Genomic DNA, 17,332 nt, shown 5'->3' on the forward strand with positions numbered 1-17,332 from the left:
CCTGCCCTGAATAAACCCACCTCCCAGTGACAATTACATTGCAGTGTGACAAATTCTATACAAAAAAAAAAAATCCAGGATGTTATGGTAGAGGAAACCATGGCCTCATATTTACATTCCTGTTCATTCAGGGATGACTTCCTGGAGGTGGAGACCTCTGAACTATATGCCAAAGATAGCTATTGCCAAGTTTTCAGCACAATACCATGCAGCTGGTATATCCAGAGTAGACTGTAATGGGTGATGATGATATTGGTGACAGTTTACAATGAATCCTTGCGAGCAGTTTCTTGCAAGTGGGTTTCTCCCAGTCACTACATAACCTCGGAACAGGAGAGCTTAAGCTGCATCTTCTATCTAACTCTGAAATCAGGACAGGACTCTAATAGTGACTGTGTCACCCAGATAGAGTTGACTGGTGACCTTCCTCCACATGGTAGCACCATTTTACACATTTGCAATTTGAATGAGACATTGCACACTCATCACAGCTTACCTTCTATTGTATGTGAGGAGACACTGGATTTCCAATCAGGGGACCATGACTGGAGAAACATGAGCAACAACTGAAGAATCTTAGGTCCACTAAGAAAATAGTTGGGTGTTCACTACAGGTGTACATCTGATGGCCTTACTGTTCCCTGGGTACCGCAGACTTCTTAGCATGAAAATTGAGTTCTTAGCATTCTGGCTTCTAATCCTCAGGCTCCTCCTTTGACCCCTTCTTCTTTCCCAGAAATCCTGAACTGCTCTCTGATCTCAACACTCCCTGTTTCTTCCTGCCTTCAGCCCTGTGCAAATCCAATCATCTCATTTTGCCATAACTACTGGTTTTCATGACTCTCTCTCACAGAAATGAGCTCTTAGAGGCCAAAGACTATCTGTAATTCATCTCTATATGAAAATACAAAGATGCTTGCCACGTATTAAGTGCTTTAGAAATATTCTCTTTTCAATGAATGAATGAATGAGTAAAGAAAAAACAAATGAAGTCCTCAGAAAACCAAAAAGCAACAGCTTCCTTGACCAGACACGAAATAGAACATCGAACTCAGCTTCTCAGAACCCCATACTCTCTCTTGTCATACCATCACTGCCTTGGGTCAGGTGCTTTGGCAATAAACCAAGGAAAAAAAAATATGTAGACGTGTGCCTGTGGAAGCTGATTTTAGAAGATACGTTTCAGCAAATTTTGGACAAAGCCTAACGGGTACAGGTTCAAAATGGATTTTTCACAACTGACCTCAGGGGAGAGGTACTTGGGAAGTTTGAAGGCTAGTCACATTGCTTGCTATAAAGTCTGTTCCCAAAAACTGCAGTTCCTCTGGAAGTGCTGAGAATGAGTCAGGGCAAATAGAGAAATGATTTCTCTCATTTTGGATGTAACAGAGTCTCCATGGGGAGTTGAACCTTCTCCCTGGACTTGCATTCTTGGAATCATAGATAGAGTGAGTTAGAAGGGCACAGAGAGCATTATATGGTCCATCCCACCCGCCAGCTTCCCTGATTTCAGGCAATAATAATATCTCCAGAAATACTTATTTTGTAATTAGTGTATGCCAGGCACTGTGTGTATGCAACATGATTTAATTCTAACAAAACTCCTGTAAGATAAATACTGTTGTACTCCCATTTTCTAGATATTAAAACTGAAGCTTAGAGTGACTGAGTAAATTCTAACCTCTGTGCACCTGCGTGCCCTCGTCTGTAAAATAGACCAGCCACATTAAGGTTACATGAGTTAATTTTTTAAAACTCTAGTATAGTACCTGAAGGACAGTCTATTTTATATAATTTTGTTAAATAGAAAAATAGATACATGAATGGATGAGTAGTTGGATAGATTAAGTAGAGTGGCTGGACCATGATCAAAGAGCCAGTACATGTGGAAGGCAAGAGTCTAATGCAGGCCGTCTGACTCAGATATTGACTGTAGTATACCTCCATGTTACTATCTAGACCTTACCAGATGATTGGACGTGCTTCCCAAAATCTTCAGGGAAAGGTGCTTTCTTTTATACCTCATTCTAGTGTTTTCTACCTGAAACATTCTTTCTTGTAATTTGCTGAACAGTATCAAGTTGAATTTTCTTTCGTTCCTTTTTGCAAATATAAAACCTCTGGCTTCTTCCTTGCCAGTGGGTGGATGGGTAATGGGATAAACTCCTGCACTGTCTGCATCCTGTCTGTACCTTTTGTCTAACCAGCCTTCTTACAGACTCACCCAAGCAGCCAATGGAAGCAAGCTGGAGACACACACAACACTGCCTCAATTATCCTTGCCTGTTCCCTTTTAGATTCTGCATCTCTCTGACGGTTGACACCTGAAACTCTATTACTCTGTCTTTTAATGTTGCAAGCATTAGGAAAAGAGTGACTTTGACAACTTGCTCCTTCTACTGAACTTACAGCTTTCCTCAGGATGGTGCAGAACTAAGTGGTTGGCAGAGATACTTGTGGCTGGAAACATCTCCCCTGAAAACAGATACAGGAAGAACAGGTGCAAGTTCCCACGGGCACAAAGAAGTTCTGCAAATGTACATGAGCTTACTGTCATTGGAGGAAGTGGAAACACAAAAGGAGAGGGCTTTGAGCATTACATGGGGACCAGTCCTCTCCAGTGGGGAGACAAAGGCAGTGTGGTTTGACTGCAACCCCAAAACTTCCCAGGCTCCATCTGTTCCCAAGAGAGCATTTAGCTTGTGTCTTCCCAGCAAGAATGCGTCTGCCTCAGGAAAGAGATTTAATTGTCCCATTTACCAGCTCTAGTTCACAAGATCACAGTGACAAAGATCACGGCCTTTTTAATAGGAGAAACTGACAGCAGAATGAATATCATAGAGCCACTCCTTGGAAAAATGACATTTGATGCTTCACCCTACCTAAAGAATGCACATTTCCCAGCCTTTTACTCTCAAGCCCGCTGCGGGTTCCCCTTTGCTTTGTATTCCGTCTATTTATATGGCAGAATAACTCACTAAACAGATTTGAACACTTCTGCAACGCTGCCCAATTTAAGCCTGGGGATATAAGAAAAGAAACAGAAACAGAAAATATGGATTCAATGCTCACTACGTGCTGCAGGCCACGAAAAATATCAAAACCATAAAACATGGTCCCTGATCTCCCTCCAGGAGATTACAATATACTTGAGTAAATTAAAAATGAAATAAGAAAGTATTTGAACTATAGTTCAGTACACTAGTCAAAGAGGGCCACGAGGCAGGAAATGATAGATTTGAAAATGATTGGAACAGGCTGTAATTGGTAATGAGAAATGTGCATTTGCTCTTTTTTTTTGAAATTGGAGTCTGCTTTACCAGGTTGACTTCCTCTAAAAAGAGGTATTGTTTGGGCAAAGGGCAGAAGGAAATCTTTTTATTTACATCCTGAAAGGAATCAAGATGATGTTTCTTGTATCAGACTGCCCTCCTTACAGGCTTACAAACCTGGCTTTCTTTGGGGTAACACCGAAAGGAAGATGTTCTGGGAATCTGATGAGTTATAGCGAGAAGACCCATTTTTGTGTCCTCACAGACTCCAAAGGGTCTGAGTACAGTGGCTCATGCCTGTAATCCTAGCACTTTGGGAGGCTGAGCCAGGTGGATTGCTTGAGCCCAGGAGTTTGAGATCAGCCTGGGCAAGATAGTGAAACCTCATCTCTACTAAAAATACAAAAACTTAGCACAGCATGGTGGTGTGTGCCTGTCGTCCCAACTACTTCGGAGGCTAAGGTGGGAGGATCACCTGAGCCCAGGAAGTTGCTGCTGTAAGGAGTTATGATCGCAGCACTGCACTCCAGCCTGGGTGACTGGAGTGAGACCCCATGGCAACAAAACAAAACAGAACACCTCCAAAGGGAGGGGGAAGTCAATAGCACATTGTATTTTGAAAGGAATGGCATTGGTGTTTTTGTGAGAAGAGGAAGCAGTCGTGCAGGTCTGAGGTACATGGTGGGCAGAGAAATCTGGATGAGTTTGAGACAGTGTTGGTGGACAGTGAAATATTATTTCAAAGTCTCCCATGACCTTTTTGATTGTGTGGAAGTATGGGAGGCTGTTGGAAGAAAAGGAATTGAATCAAGATACCCTCTTCTCATCCCTTTACCTACATGACTGATTGATCAGCACCCATTTTTGAGTGTGAGAAACTCGAAAGGGGATGGATTTCCTATTTTGTAAAAAACGTTATTAGCATGTATGCTTTTTTCTGGTTAATACATTCGAGACCTTTCATGAGTCACTTAGTCTGTAAAAAGAAAACTAGGAAAATCTCTGTCCATCAAAGTGAAGAAAATGCAAGGAGGTTTACCATCTGTTTGAAGCTCTCGGTAAGAAAGTAAAGCCCAAATGAGCATGTGAGTTCAAATGCATGCTACTTAAATGGTGTAGTAATCAAAGTAAAAATTTTTCCATACAAAAACTCATCCATTGAAAATTCCTGGAACCATGGAACCGTGGCAGAAGCAAACCCAGAAACTCTCTGTAGGGATGTTTCTATAGCCTAGTGTTCTTGGGAGTCCCATGGGGCTTAGAGGGAAAATAATTTGGCAGAAGATTAGCTCATGGTCAAAAGTTACAGATGTCACAAGGAAGTAACCCACCATGAGAGTCAGAACACGCAGCAAACAGAGGGATGAGAATCCCAAGAACTAAGGTGGGGGTTCGGGGGAGTCATCTGAAAGACTAGAGGTTTAAAACTATTAAATATAGAAAAGTTTTGAAAATCATAAAAGGGTGGGATATTATGACAAAAAGAACAGGCAGAACTGTAAAAAAAACCAAATGAGTATCACAATTAAAATAAAATTAAAACATAAAGCTAAATATTATTAACAAAGGAATAAATTAATGTGAAAATTTATCTATTGGAAATCACCCAAATGCAGCACAGAGAGAAAAAAAGAATGCAAATATTAAAACAAGGTAAATAACCTAGAAGAGAGAATGAAAAGGTCTACAGTATTTTAAAGTTTTCAGGAAAAAAAAAAGATGGGACTATTAGATGCCATTAGGGAATTGAGAATTGAAAAAATGAGCGAGCACTACATCCCTATGAGAGTGGCTAAAACCCCAAATGCTAACACGAACACTGACAACGATAAGGGTGGTGAGGACTTGGAGCAATAGGAGCTCTCTCATTCATTGTTGATGGGAGTGCAAAATAGTACAGCCACTTTGGAAGAAAGGTTGACAGTTTCCTACAAAGCTGAAACACAGACTTACTGCATATTCTAGCAATAATGCTCCTAGGTATTTACCCAAACGAATTGTAAAAACTGTACCACACTAATGCAAGATATTAATAGGGAAAACTGAAGGAAGCGGGGAGAGGTAGTATATGGGAACTCTGTGTACTTTCTGTTCAGTTTTTCTGTAACTATAAAACCACTCTAAAAAATAAAATCTATTAACTTTTTTAAAAAAGATATGATGGGGAGAAGTAATGTTCAAAGCCACAGTAGGTGAATTTTTGCCAGAACTAAAGTTGTAAGTATTCAAATTGAAAAATCATACTAAGTCCAGAGCTGAACCAATAAAACAAACCACACCTAGACTTCACACCAATGACAAAGTGAAATTCTCAAAAGCAACTGGAGAGAAAATATAGATTACATAGAAAGTAACGATAATAAGATGATTAGCCAACTTTTCAACAACTGCCATCCAGATCAGAAGAAAATTTAACATCCTAAAAGGTCAAGGAAAAATAATTGTCAACTTTGATTTTTATATTCAGTCATATCATTCAAGATTGAGAACAAACCAAAAACAATACATGCTAATTTCACATAACTTAAAGACCAATATTAAATCAATCATTATGATTGACTTCTTCAAAAAGAATTGATATAAACATTCAGAGTATTTCCTTAATTTTTCTCAGCATGTCCCCATTACATCTTAGACATCATGTATATACATATACATATAAAATATAGTCATACTTTTCATTTAACATATGCATCTTCCTTGATTTTTACTGTCCTTGAAAGATCATTTTTAAAGGCTGAATCATAGTCTAAGTACCATAGTTTAGTGAATTGCTAGACAGTTAGTATATAATTGCTAGATGTTTAGATCAGAGGATTTTCTCCTAAATGGCAACTGGATAAAATGCACATAGAAGAGAGAGAATAATTCTAAGCATGCCTACTGTTTTCTTCCCCCATTGGAAAAAACCACCTGGTTATTTAATTGCCTACTGAAGTTGGGGGGTGGGGATACTTTAGTTTGCAAGGGTCCATTCAGAGCCAGCTGGATGTCTCTTTTCAATTAAAGTTTTGTGCTCTAAGTATACTGCTCATGTGTGACTTTTCTAAGTAATCCTGAATGTTCTAAAAAGAAAAAAAAGAAATATATTTGAGGATTGCCATAGGCCAGGCACTGTGTTAGGCATTTTCTTCACAACAATAAATAGTAGCAAACATACTACTTATGAAACTTACTATGATCTGGGTCCTTTAGGGATTTTACACATTCTCATGTCATTTGATCCTCATGGCAACTCTATAGAGGAAGTATGTTCTATTATTATGCCTATTTCACAGACAGGACAACTGTAGCTCTGAGGCCATGCAGCTAGCAGATGATGAAGTCAGAATTGCAATGAAGTCTTTCTATTGCACATTCTGCGCTTTTATTCCCATGTCTTGTTCAAAGCTTGGGTGGGTGTTGGGGGCAGGGGTAGGGAAAAGCAAGGTCAGAAAAACATAATAATGACCAAAAAAAAAAAAGACAAAACTCCAAAAACTGAAACCAAAACCAGGAACTGTGCTAAGTTATATATATTATGTATGTATAAAATATATAAATATATATTAATAGAGAATAACCTTGCTGTACTCTGTCTGCTCTATATATATATGTTCTCTATTTTTATATATAAATTTCATCACTGCAACAATATTAGGTAGGCTTCGTAATCACTATTATCTTCACTCAAAAAGTGACCAAATGGAGAATCAGCAAACTCAGAAACTTGCCTTATAGTTACATAGCTGTGAGTTGCACATCGTCTGTTCCAAACCCAGAAATGTCTGCCCCAAAATGCATGTTCTGGTCCTCACTGCCTATGAATGTTGTATCCTGTCTAGGTGAGATGGAGGAGCTGGAGACCCTGTGGCTCACGGGGATCTGCCACAACGAGAAGAACGAGGTGATGAGCAGCCAGCTGGACATTGACAACATGGCGGGCGTGTTCTACATGCTGGCCGCGGCCATGGCCCTTAGCCTCATCACCTTCATCTGGGAGCACCTCTTCTACTGGAAGCTGCGCTTCTGTTTCACGGGCGTGTGCTCCGACCGGCCTGGGTTGCTCTTCTCCATCAGCAGGGTCAGTACCCCCGGGGGCTACTTCCTTGCACCACAAGCAGGTTTAGAAAAACGCGTGGGTTCTTGACGTCTCAGTGGGGTCTGCACTTTCTTCCCTTGCCAGCCCTTTTTGGGCTTGTCAAAAGAGCATCCAGATTTTGTGCATTCATAAGCCGGGAGGTGCAAACCTAGATGACTATGGAAGGCAGAAAGGAAATGGGAGTGGGTGCAGCAGGCGGGACATGAGAAAAAAATAGCACAAATGACGTGAGACGGCAGCTAAACCTCAGTATCAAAGTGAGACAACGATAGGGAATACTGAGGACTGTGGCCAATCGCATAATGTTTGCCTTACCAGTAGCGGGCAGCCATCCTCAACTCCTGCTGAGTATTGTCTTATGGGAAAGTAGGATCAATATTATCAGGTCTTCTAGTTTTTTAAAAAGAGAAAATGTCATCTGATTTTGCTAGAAACCTTTCCATTTTTAAATATTAGTAACTAATTCCATTTTAAAAAAATTTAAAAACACTGGGCCAGACACAGCCAGCCTGTGGCTTCCATCACTAGTGCTCAGGTATGTTGCATAACACTACTAATGCTGCTATGCAAGATGCTACAATTTGTGTATGCATTGTAACAGAACATGCACAACAAAACAAAATCTACTTGCAATGCTATGCATTATGTATCCACATCTAACAAAACACAAAGAGCGTGTGGAATGCAACAGCACATGAAACGAAACACAGATGTAACAGAAGAAAATGCACACATATCAAGCAGAAAACAAAGTATACCTTCAACTCAACATAAACAACAGCACAGAATACATATCTATCTGCCTTCTTATCTGTATATCCATTCATTAATTTCAGCCATCTACGCATCCATCTGTTCATCCACTCATCTCTCTTATTTGCCCACCTTGTTTTTTGTTTTGTTTTATTTTGGTTTTGCCTTGGAAGAACTTCATTGATTAGGATTTGAAAAATGGTGAAAACTTTTTGGTTAAAAACATCTAATTGCAGCACACCAACACAGCACATGTATACATATGTAACAAACCTACACGTTGTGCACATGGGCCCTAGAACTTAAAGTAGAATAAAAATAAATAAATAAAAAACATCTAATTTTATATGCTATTGTTTACTGAGAAAGCCAAATAATTGCTTTAAAACAAATTTGTATATTCTTAGCATTTGCTAGTTTCAAGAACTGTGGAGATTCGGAAAGTACACATTAGTTTAGCGAGGAAGATTTATTTTCTCCAGTTGCACTCCAAACTCGGGTTCTGTGCAAATACATATTTCCTAATTAGCTTGATGGCATCTAAACACATAGATTGCTTAAAAATAACAACGTACGTGCATAAAGCTAGGTATTATGCCAACTTTAAGCTAATTCTCCCAGCCAATTACCAAAGGCATTTCATATCCAAATGATTCTGGGATTATCACCAAACAAATGCACACTGTTGCGTTTACTTCTAAATTTTGCTTGTTTTTGGAAGAGCATTTCCTCTATCTAAAACACCGCTAAGGAAGCCAAGTTGATTTATCAACATTTTAAGAAATGAAGTAAACCCATATCTTGCTTTCCAAAGGATGGAATGGAAGGCAAACTGGGCAGCACAGGGCAGGCATTGTTGGTGGAGTTCCTCGATCAGCTGGAATTTGCACTTTGGCCACTCCATCCCTAGGGGAGAAGAACCCCAAATTTTATAGGGAGCAATGTGCTTTTATTTATTATTTTAGTTAATTAATGTATTAATTTTTTATATGGAGCCTCCCTCTGTTGCCCAGGCTAGAGTGCAGTGGCACAATCTTGGCTCACTGCAGCCTCCACCTCCTGGGTTCAAGCAGTTCTCCTGCCTCAGCCTCCCGAGTCGCTGGGATTACAGGCACCGGCCACACCTGGCTGATGTTTGTATTTTTAGTAGAGATGGGGTTTCGCCATATTGGCCAGGCTGGTCTTGAACTCCTGACCTTGTGATCTGCCCACCTTGGCCACCCAAAGTGCTGGGATTACAAGCATGAGCCACTGCACCTGGCCAAGAGCAATGTGCTTTTATGGGAACTTCTGTGCTCCCTTGGGAACTCTCAGACGCCATTATTGCTTCAGCGGTTTCAGGGAGCCCTACTTATGGGGACCCTCCTTCTCCCCAGATAATATTTGTCTTTTCAAGTAAGTGCAGCCTGCTGTGTCTAAATAGGAGATGTCGTCCTGAGTGATTCTTTCCTGCCTCTCTCATTAATTAGGGGTACTCAAAATAGGCTCAGCTCCTGATGTGGTGCACAGCAAAGCTCTGAGTTTCTTTAAAAAAAAAAAAGAAAAAAGAAAAATGACCTTCCTTTCAGTCAAGGGCTACTGCCACCACTGAAGCTTGTCTTCTGTGGACATTCACACATATATCATCTTACATGTTGGCCTACACAGCACGGAGAACACACATGGAAACAAAAGTGAATTCATTATGTACACACAATCAATTTCTTTAACAAAATCCGCAGTGGGGAATTCCCAGGCAAAGAAGCTACTTTCCACAAGTGTGAGATCACAACTACAGAATGAATTATGCCTCACGTGTGGATGAGGACTTGTTACTTCTAATCCTCACGATGCCCTCTGAGGTTGACATGACCAGACCTATCCTGAAATTGAGTCCCCAAAGGTTACCTTTATGGTTTTACCGTATGTTTCCTTAAAGCAACAGGAAACATCTCACTTCATCTATCACACTAGAAAAAGATGTGAAAGAGGGAACTAGTCTGTTTATGCGGGGTTGGGTTGCAGGCTTTAGTCTACTCCAGAATTTAAGTGTTTTTTTTCTTCTTAAAGACACTGATCCTGGATGCTCTGAAATTCACTCCCTCCCCAAGGCAGGTTTGGTTCTGCACAGAAACTGGATCTCTCTATTACCAGTTATTCTCCTTGCAGCAAGTTGAACATCAATAGATGTAGAGCTATTACCATGCAGCAGACTTACCTAGCCCTCCTTACAGGCTCAACATCCCCAGGGAAGCCTCGGCACAGTGCAATGCAAGTACACACTAGAGATACGTGCATGCCTGGCACTGCAGAGGGAGAAGTCCAGCACTCCAAAAAGGCATTTGTTTAACATTGGAACCAAGCTTCTCCCAGGGCGGTGGCCCTTGGCTTTTACGACATCCAAAAATGCATCGTCCTGCCTGTGGGATGCTCTTAACTTTTGTTTTCTCTCCAAAATGCTTTCCCTCCCATGTAGAATAAAATAATTCATTGTCATCAGCAAAAAGAGCTGCCTCCATGAGGCATGAGAGACATAGCAAAGCCAAAAATGAGGGGAATGAAAATGGGCAGCGTTTCCAGCAAGATCTGATGAGGGAAGCTTGGAGCAGAATGGACAAAGCCTCATGCTAACCCACAATTGGGACCAACGGAAATCAGATGCTTTAGGGATGGGGTCCAGGCTCAAAGGGACTGAGGAGGTCATTGCCCCACGGATAATATTCTGAGAGGTCAGGCGCCCTTCAGGAGAGCACAGAAATTTCCTGGGGCAACACCTTGAGTCATCAACACTGGTTTTACCTGACTCTGAGCCCACTGTGAGACCAAGAGGGCATCTTATTTCCACAATCCATAAAATGTAGCTGGGATCTATAAATAATAGAGAAGAGAAACTAAAGACAGAGCTATTGCAACTAAGAAAGAAACTCTAGCCCAGGGATTTACTTGGTTCCCAAGGTAGGGTTTGGTCTGCCTGTCTAAGCAGAAAGTCAGAGTGGCTACCAAGAGCAAATCTTAAGCAGTAGAGAGTGGCATGCATTTCCTGCAGCTTCAACCATATGGGTACCGCATGCTTAAGCTCCTGGGAAAGGGACAAGGTAATGGTAAAGAAGGGAAGGTCAGAGATGACTGGGCAGCTTGTCCAGCTCACATGTACTGACCACCTATGGTGTTAGGGGCTTTATTTGCATTATTTTACCTTCCCCTGGTGCCTACCTTAGGAGGGCATAATTCCCATTTTTTAGATGCAGAAACTGAAGCTCAAATAGATGTGGCTTATGCAAGGTCACAGAGCTAATCCATAATGGAGCCAGGACTCACATCTAGTGGATTCCAGGCCTCTGGCTCTTTGTGTTATTCTGTAATATGCATTCCCTCTCCTCAACAGCCCTTCCAGAAGATGTATCAAATCAGTTGCAGAATGCTGTTGCCAAAACCTGGGGTACACCAGCGTGGGCAATAGCAAGACCCCATCTCTACAAAAAATAAAAAATTAGCCAGGCATGATGGTTCGTGCCTGTGGCCCTGGCTGCTCAGGGCGTTGAGGCAGGAGGATTGCTTGAGCCCAGGAGTTTGATATTGCAGTGAGCCATGATTGCCCCACTGTACTCCAGCCTGGGAAGCAGGGTGAGACCCCATCTCTAAACAAACAACCAATCTGGGGTAGAGACTGGGTCCACCCCTTTGACTTTTTCCATGGCCTCACCGGGCAGATCAACACCTGGGAACAGCCTTAGCCATGTTGCATGTGTCCTAGGAAAACCAGGGATGAGAGAGAGCCATCAACAGCCATCCTCCCATCTCCTGCAACATAACTCATCTCCCTGATCACTTCTGTGAGCCTCCTCCAAATAGAAAGACAGCCAGCACATCTTGGCAGTCAGGAGCATGTTGCTCTGAGGGTGGAGGGGTGGAGGGCAGTTCTTAGAATCTCCAGGTGGCAGAAGGGAGTGTGTTGGAATCAAAGTACAAATTTAGGGGGAAAAAAATCTTAAAAACTTCTCTTTTCATGATACTAACAGGAAGAAAAGGCACAGACCTAGGCTGATTCTGACAAATAGAGTCACACTAATTTTCAACCATAGTGGGAGAATCTCTCTGGGTCAGAGTATAAGATTATTATATTACAAGGTTAGGTGAGAAAAACATAGGTTAACATAAAAGGTTAAGCAACTCTGTACTATGTGAAATACAGGACTCATTTGTAAGATTTCCACATCCACAGTCTGGATGCTCCAGCAGCTCTGGAAGCAATGAGGGCAGGGGCAGATGTTATTTTGTGGCAGGACAAACAGCCAACCACACATTATATGTAGAAGAAGATCACAGATAAGTTTGCAGGAAGGCAGGAAAGGGTGTAATGCTAGTGCCCTAGGCCTCAGGGGGCCTTCACCAACCATGAAGCCTGGGGTGGAGAGGATCAGAGAAAGAGCAGCTCAAACTTGCAACTGTAGGCTTTTGTGTTTACGGTTCCTTGAAGGCTGGAGTGGAAAGACTGTCTACTACAAGAAAAAGGTAGCAGTACAAATGAGTTGAGGCTGTCACAGTTCCGTGAGCATCCCTGCAGGGTGAGCTCGTCCCCACCATGGGGGACCGATGGAGCCACCATTATCAGAGTCCACAGTTAATCACACATACTTTCCTGTAGTTTATGCCAAAGTCAGCAGCAACTGCCAATTCTGCCCTACAAACCCCTTCGTAGTTTGGCTCCCTGTCAGCCTTGGGAAGACCAGGTCAAATCCTGCAGCCTTGATCTGACTGTTTCCTGTAGGTATGGCTGCTGAAATCTGGGGTAGGAGTGGGGAGAAGCAGGGGAGGCCACAGATCAAAATGTTCCAGACGTCCTTTTGCCTGTTATTGTGGTATGAATCACGGGCTCTTCCCGTGATAACAGTTAAACAGCTACTTTTAAGTGAACGTAAACAGTTGTTTTCTAAAAGGAAGAAAGAGTAGAAAACGAGGAGATATATAGATGGAGGTGCTTGTATTTGGGCTGCCCAGGAGCCCCTAAGTCATTCAGTTCCCTGGATGGATTTCAAGGTGGTGTCACTGTGTCACCAGAACTCTTCACTATGACTAGTAACTAAAACCCAGTTCTAGCTACGTTGAATAGACTCACACACAAACAAACATACAAGGAATAGATTGAGTGGATTAAGTAAAAGGTTCAAGAGACTGGCTCCAGGGGTTGAAACTATGTCTTTCTCTATTCCTTGGGCTCTACTTTTCACTACAATGGCTTCACTGATAGGCTCACACCCCCACATGATGGTAAGACTGCAACTCCTTCTATCCAAGCTTCCATATCTACCCCCACAAAAAGAGTATGGTGAGTCTCACATGAATTTCATGCCTGCCTTTAGATGAATCAATGTGTGCATGGAGAAGAGATTTTCTGATTGGCCACTCAGGACAAATTCTTTGGTTGTTAGCTTTCGCATAACAGTAGGGGTAATTCCAGCAAAGAGTTAACAATGGATGATCTTTTCATGCTGACTGTGTCAGTAGTTAACTCTCTGGTGCCTGAACTTCAAAGATGATGCTGGGAAACTTTAACAAAAGCTTGGATTGGTGACCCGGGGGGCTGGGAGGCTCAGTTATCTGTCCTTATATGCCACTTTGGAGACACCAAGGCACTGACAGTTGTATGAGCATCGGTTGATACCTTTTCTCAAACTCCATGTGTGACTTTTTGCAAAGGTGTCAGCTAATCTTGAACCAGAACAGTAAGGTAAACCCTATGCTTTGCAACTTGTCTCAAACCTTTAAGATACGTTATCAGGATTCAGACTGAATTTCGCTGTTTCTCCAGGGCTCCTGCAAGAAGTACAAATCTCACCTTTGCAGGTAAAGTTCAAGTGCAAAGTGGTTTCACGTTCACTGCTGCTGCTGCTGATGGTGCTTTATGTTACTCCCCTACAGGGCATCTACAGCTGCATTCATGGAGTGCACATTGAAGAAAAGAAGAAGTCTCCAGACTTCAATCTGACAGGATCCCAGAGCAACATGTTAAAACTCCTCCGGTCAGCCAAAAACATTTCCAACATGTCCAACATGAACTCCTCAAGAATGGACTCACCCAAAAGAGCTGCTGACTTCATCCAAAGAGGTTCCCTCATCATGGACATGGTTTCAGATAAGGGGAATATGATGTACTCGGACAACAGGTCCTTTCAGGGGAAAGAGAGCATTTTTGGAGACAACATGAACGAACTCCAGACATTTGTGGCCAACCGGCACAAGGATAACCTCAATAACTACGTATTCCAGGGACAACATCCTCTCACTCTCAATGAGTCCAACCCTAACACGGTGGAGGTGGCTGTGAGCACAGAATCCAAAGTGAACTCTAGACCCCGGCAACTTTGGAAGAAATCCATGGATTCCATACGCCAGGATTCACTATCCCAGAATCCAGTCTCCCAGAGGGATGAGGGAACAGCGGAGAATAGGACCCACTCCCTAAAGAGCCCTAGGTATCTTCCAGAAGAGATGGCCCATTCTGACGTTTCAGAAACGTCAAATCGGGCCACGTGCCACAGGGAACCTGACAACAGTAAGAACCACAAAACCAAGGACAACTTTAAAAGGTCAGTGGCCTCCAAATACCCCAAGGACTGTAGCGAGGTCGAGCGCACCTACCTGAAAACCAAATCAAGCTCCCCGAGAGACAAGATCTACACTATTGATGGTGAGAAGGAGCCTGGTTTTCACTTAGATCCACCCCAGTTTGTTGAAAATGTGACCCTGCCCGAGAACGTGGACTTCCCAGACCCCTACCAGGATCACAGTGAAAACTTCCGCAAGGGGGACTCCACGCTGCCAATGAACCGGAAGCCCTTGCATAATGAAGAGGGGCTTCCCGACACCGAGCAGTATAAACTCTACTCCAAGCACTTCACCTTGAAAGACAAGGGTTCCCCACACAGCGAGACCAGCGAGCGATACCGGCAGAACTCCACGCACTGCAGAAGCTGCCTTTCCAACCTGCCCACCTATTCAGGCCACTTCACCATGAGGTCCCCCTTCAAGTGTGATGCCTGCCTGCGGATGGGGAACCTCTATGACATCGATGAAGACCAGATGCTTCAGGAGACAGGTAACCCAGCCACCCGGGAGCAGGTCTACCAGCAGGACTGGGCACAGAACAATGCCCTTCAATTACAAAAGAACAAGCTAAGGATTAGCCGTCAGCATTCCTACGATAACATTGTCGACAAACCTAGGGAGCTAGACCTTAGCAGGCCCTCCCGGAGCATAAGCCTCAAGGACAGGGAACGGCTTCTGGAGGGAAATTTTTACGGCAGCCTGTTTAGTGTCCCCTCAAGCAAACTCTCGGGGAACAAAAGCTCCCTTTTCCCCCAAGGTCTGGAGGACAGCAAGAGGAGCAAGTCTCTCTTGCCAGACCACACCTCCGATAACCCTTTCCTCCACTCCCACAGGGATGACCAACGCTTGGTTATTGGGAGATGCCCCTCGGACCCTTACAAACACTCGTTGCCATCCCAGGCGGTGAATGACAGCTATCTTCGGTCGTCCTTGAGGTCAACGGCATCGTACTGTTCCAGGGACAGTCGGGGCCACAATGATGTGTATATTTCGGAGCATGTTATGCCTTATGCTGCAAATAAGAATAATATGTACTCTACCCCCAGGGTTTTAAATTCCTGCAGCAATAGACGTGTGTACAAGAAAATGCCTAGTATGGAATCTGATGTTTAAAAATCTTCCATTAATGTTTTATCTATAGGGAAACATACGTAATGGCCAACGTTCTGGAGGGTAAATGTTGGACGTCCAATAATGCCCTGCTAAGAGAAAGAAGATGTAGGGAGGTATTTTTTTGTTGTTGTTGGCTCTTTTGCACATGGCTTCATGCCATAATTTTCCACTCAAGGAATCTTGTGAGGTGTGTGCTGAGCATGGTGAGTCCTTAACCAAAAATAACTAACTACATAAGGGCAAGTCTCCGGGACATGCCTACTGGGTATGATGGCAATAATGATGCATTGGATGCCAATGGTGATGTTATGATTTCCTATATTCCAAATTCCATTAAGGTCAGTCCACCATGTAATTTTCTCATCAGAAATGCCTAATGGTTTCTCTAATTCAGAATAAGCAATATGGTATGCATGTAAACCTGACACAGACAAAATAAAAACAGTTAAGAATGCATCTGCACTGTAGTGAGATTGACATGTGCAAGAGATTAGGAAGTGTGGCTTGTAACAGTTTCAGCTTTCTCGTTATGCCTTCCATCACAGCCCAGGCTCACCCCAAGAACTCCAGGCTCCCCCAAAGAATAGCAAATCAGTGTGTTCGTGGTGACTATGCTACCTTCATTATAGTTCATTTCCAAGACACATCTGGAGCCAAAGGCCCGAGGGACCCTCAGGTGGAGAGAGCTACAGGAATCTCTTTGGATGTTGATGTGTGTTTCTCTCACCCTCGGCTTCGATGGTCTTGTTCAGAGCTGCATAAACTAACACATTTATGTCTTCGAGATCTAAGTGTGGATCTTCTGTCTGTGACACAGTGGCCATTGTAGTTTATCCCGAAGACGCCTATGTACGTAAGTTTGCATTTCCTCCCTTCTGGTGATGACTCAGGGTTGTATAGTATCTGTTGCCCCTTCCCTCCCAGAGTAACCATAACTCGTTCCGTTTCCAAACAGCCATGGTGGTGTCCAATTAGCTGTGTATTGCTCGTCCCAGAGTTGTGAATGTGGTGACATGCACCAACAGCCGTATGTGTACTGTGCTCTGTAAGAAGTACGATGCCATCTGTCTGCCGAAGGCTAGCATGGTTTTAGGTTTATCTTCCTTCACATACAGAAATTCTGTTGGACACTCACTTCCACCCCAACCTCCTCAAATGAAAAGCCTTCAAAACACGAAACACTCTTGGATCTACCCTGAGTATCCTCCAAACTGTGGATATAGACTTTAGTGAGACAAGTGATTTCTCCCGAGTTATTCTCTCTGTTGGTGGCAAACCACTTCATAGCACCAACAGAGATGTAGGAAAAATTCCTCAAAGCATTTGTCATTTCTGAATCACCTGCATTATCCCATTCTTATTCTACTCAAACCTGTGCATATATGACATGAAATGATACCCATTTTATTTTAAGTTAGAGACAGAGAGGGGAATACTTATGCATGGGGAGCCTGTTAGCACAGTGCCTGCCACAAAAAAAAAAAAAAAAAAAAAAAAAAAAAAAGTGCCCCCGACAAGATAGTTGCTA

At 42.8% G+C, this 17,332-nt stretch overlaps 1 protein-coding gene across 1 annotated transcript in view; it reads left to right on the forward strand.

Annotated features, from left to right (window-relative positions):
- GRIN2A (glutamate receptor, ionotropic, N-methyl D-aspartate 2A) overlaps positions 1 to 16,259 on the forward strand; it is a 438,973-nt gene extending 422,714 nt beyond the window's left edge. Inside the window, exons 12-13 of the mRNA XM_011984220.1 lie at positions 7,097 to 7,335; positions 14,005 to 16,259. Coding sequence (XP_011839610.1) covers positions 7,097 to 7,335; positions 14,005 to 15,804 — 2,039 coding nt within the window. The 3' untranslated portion in view covers positions 15,805 to 16,259. The remainder of the gene's footprint in view (positions 1 to 7,096; positions 7,336 to 14,004) is intronic.
- The last annotated feature ends 1,073 nt before the right edge of the window (positions 16,260 to 17,332 follow it).

Source organism: Mandrillus leucophaeus, unplaced genomic scaffold (genome assembly GCF_000951045.1).
Source record: "Mandrillus leucophaeus isolate KB7577 unplaced genomic scaffold, Mleu.le_1.0 Scaffold263, whole genome shotgun sequence".
NCBI lineage: Eukaryota > Metazoa > Chordata > Mammalia > Primates > Cercopithecidae > Mandrillus > Mandrillus leucophaeus.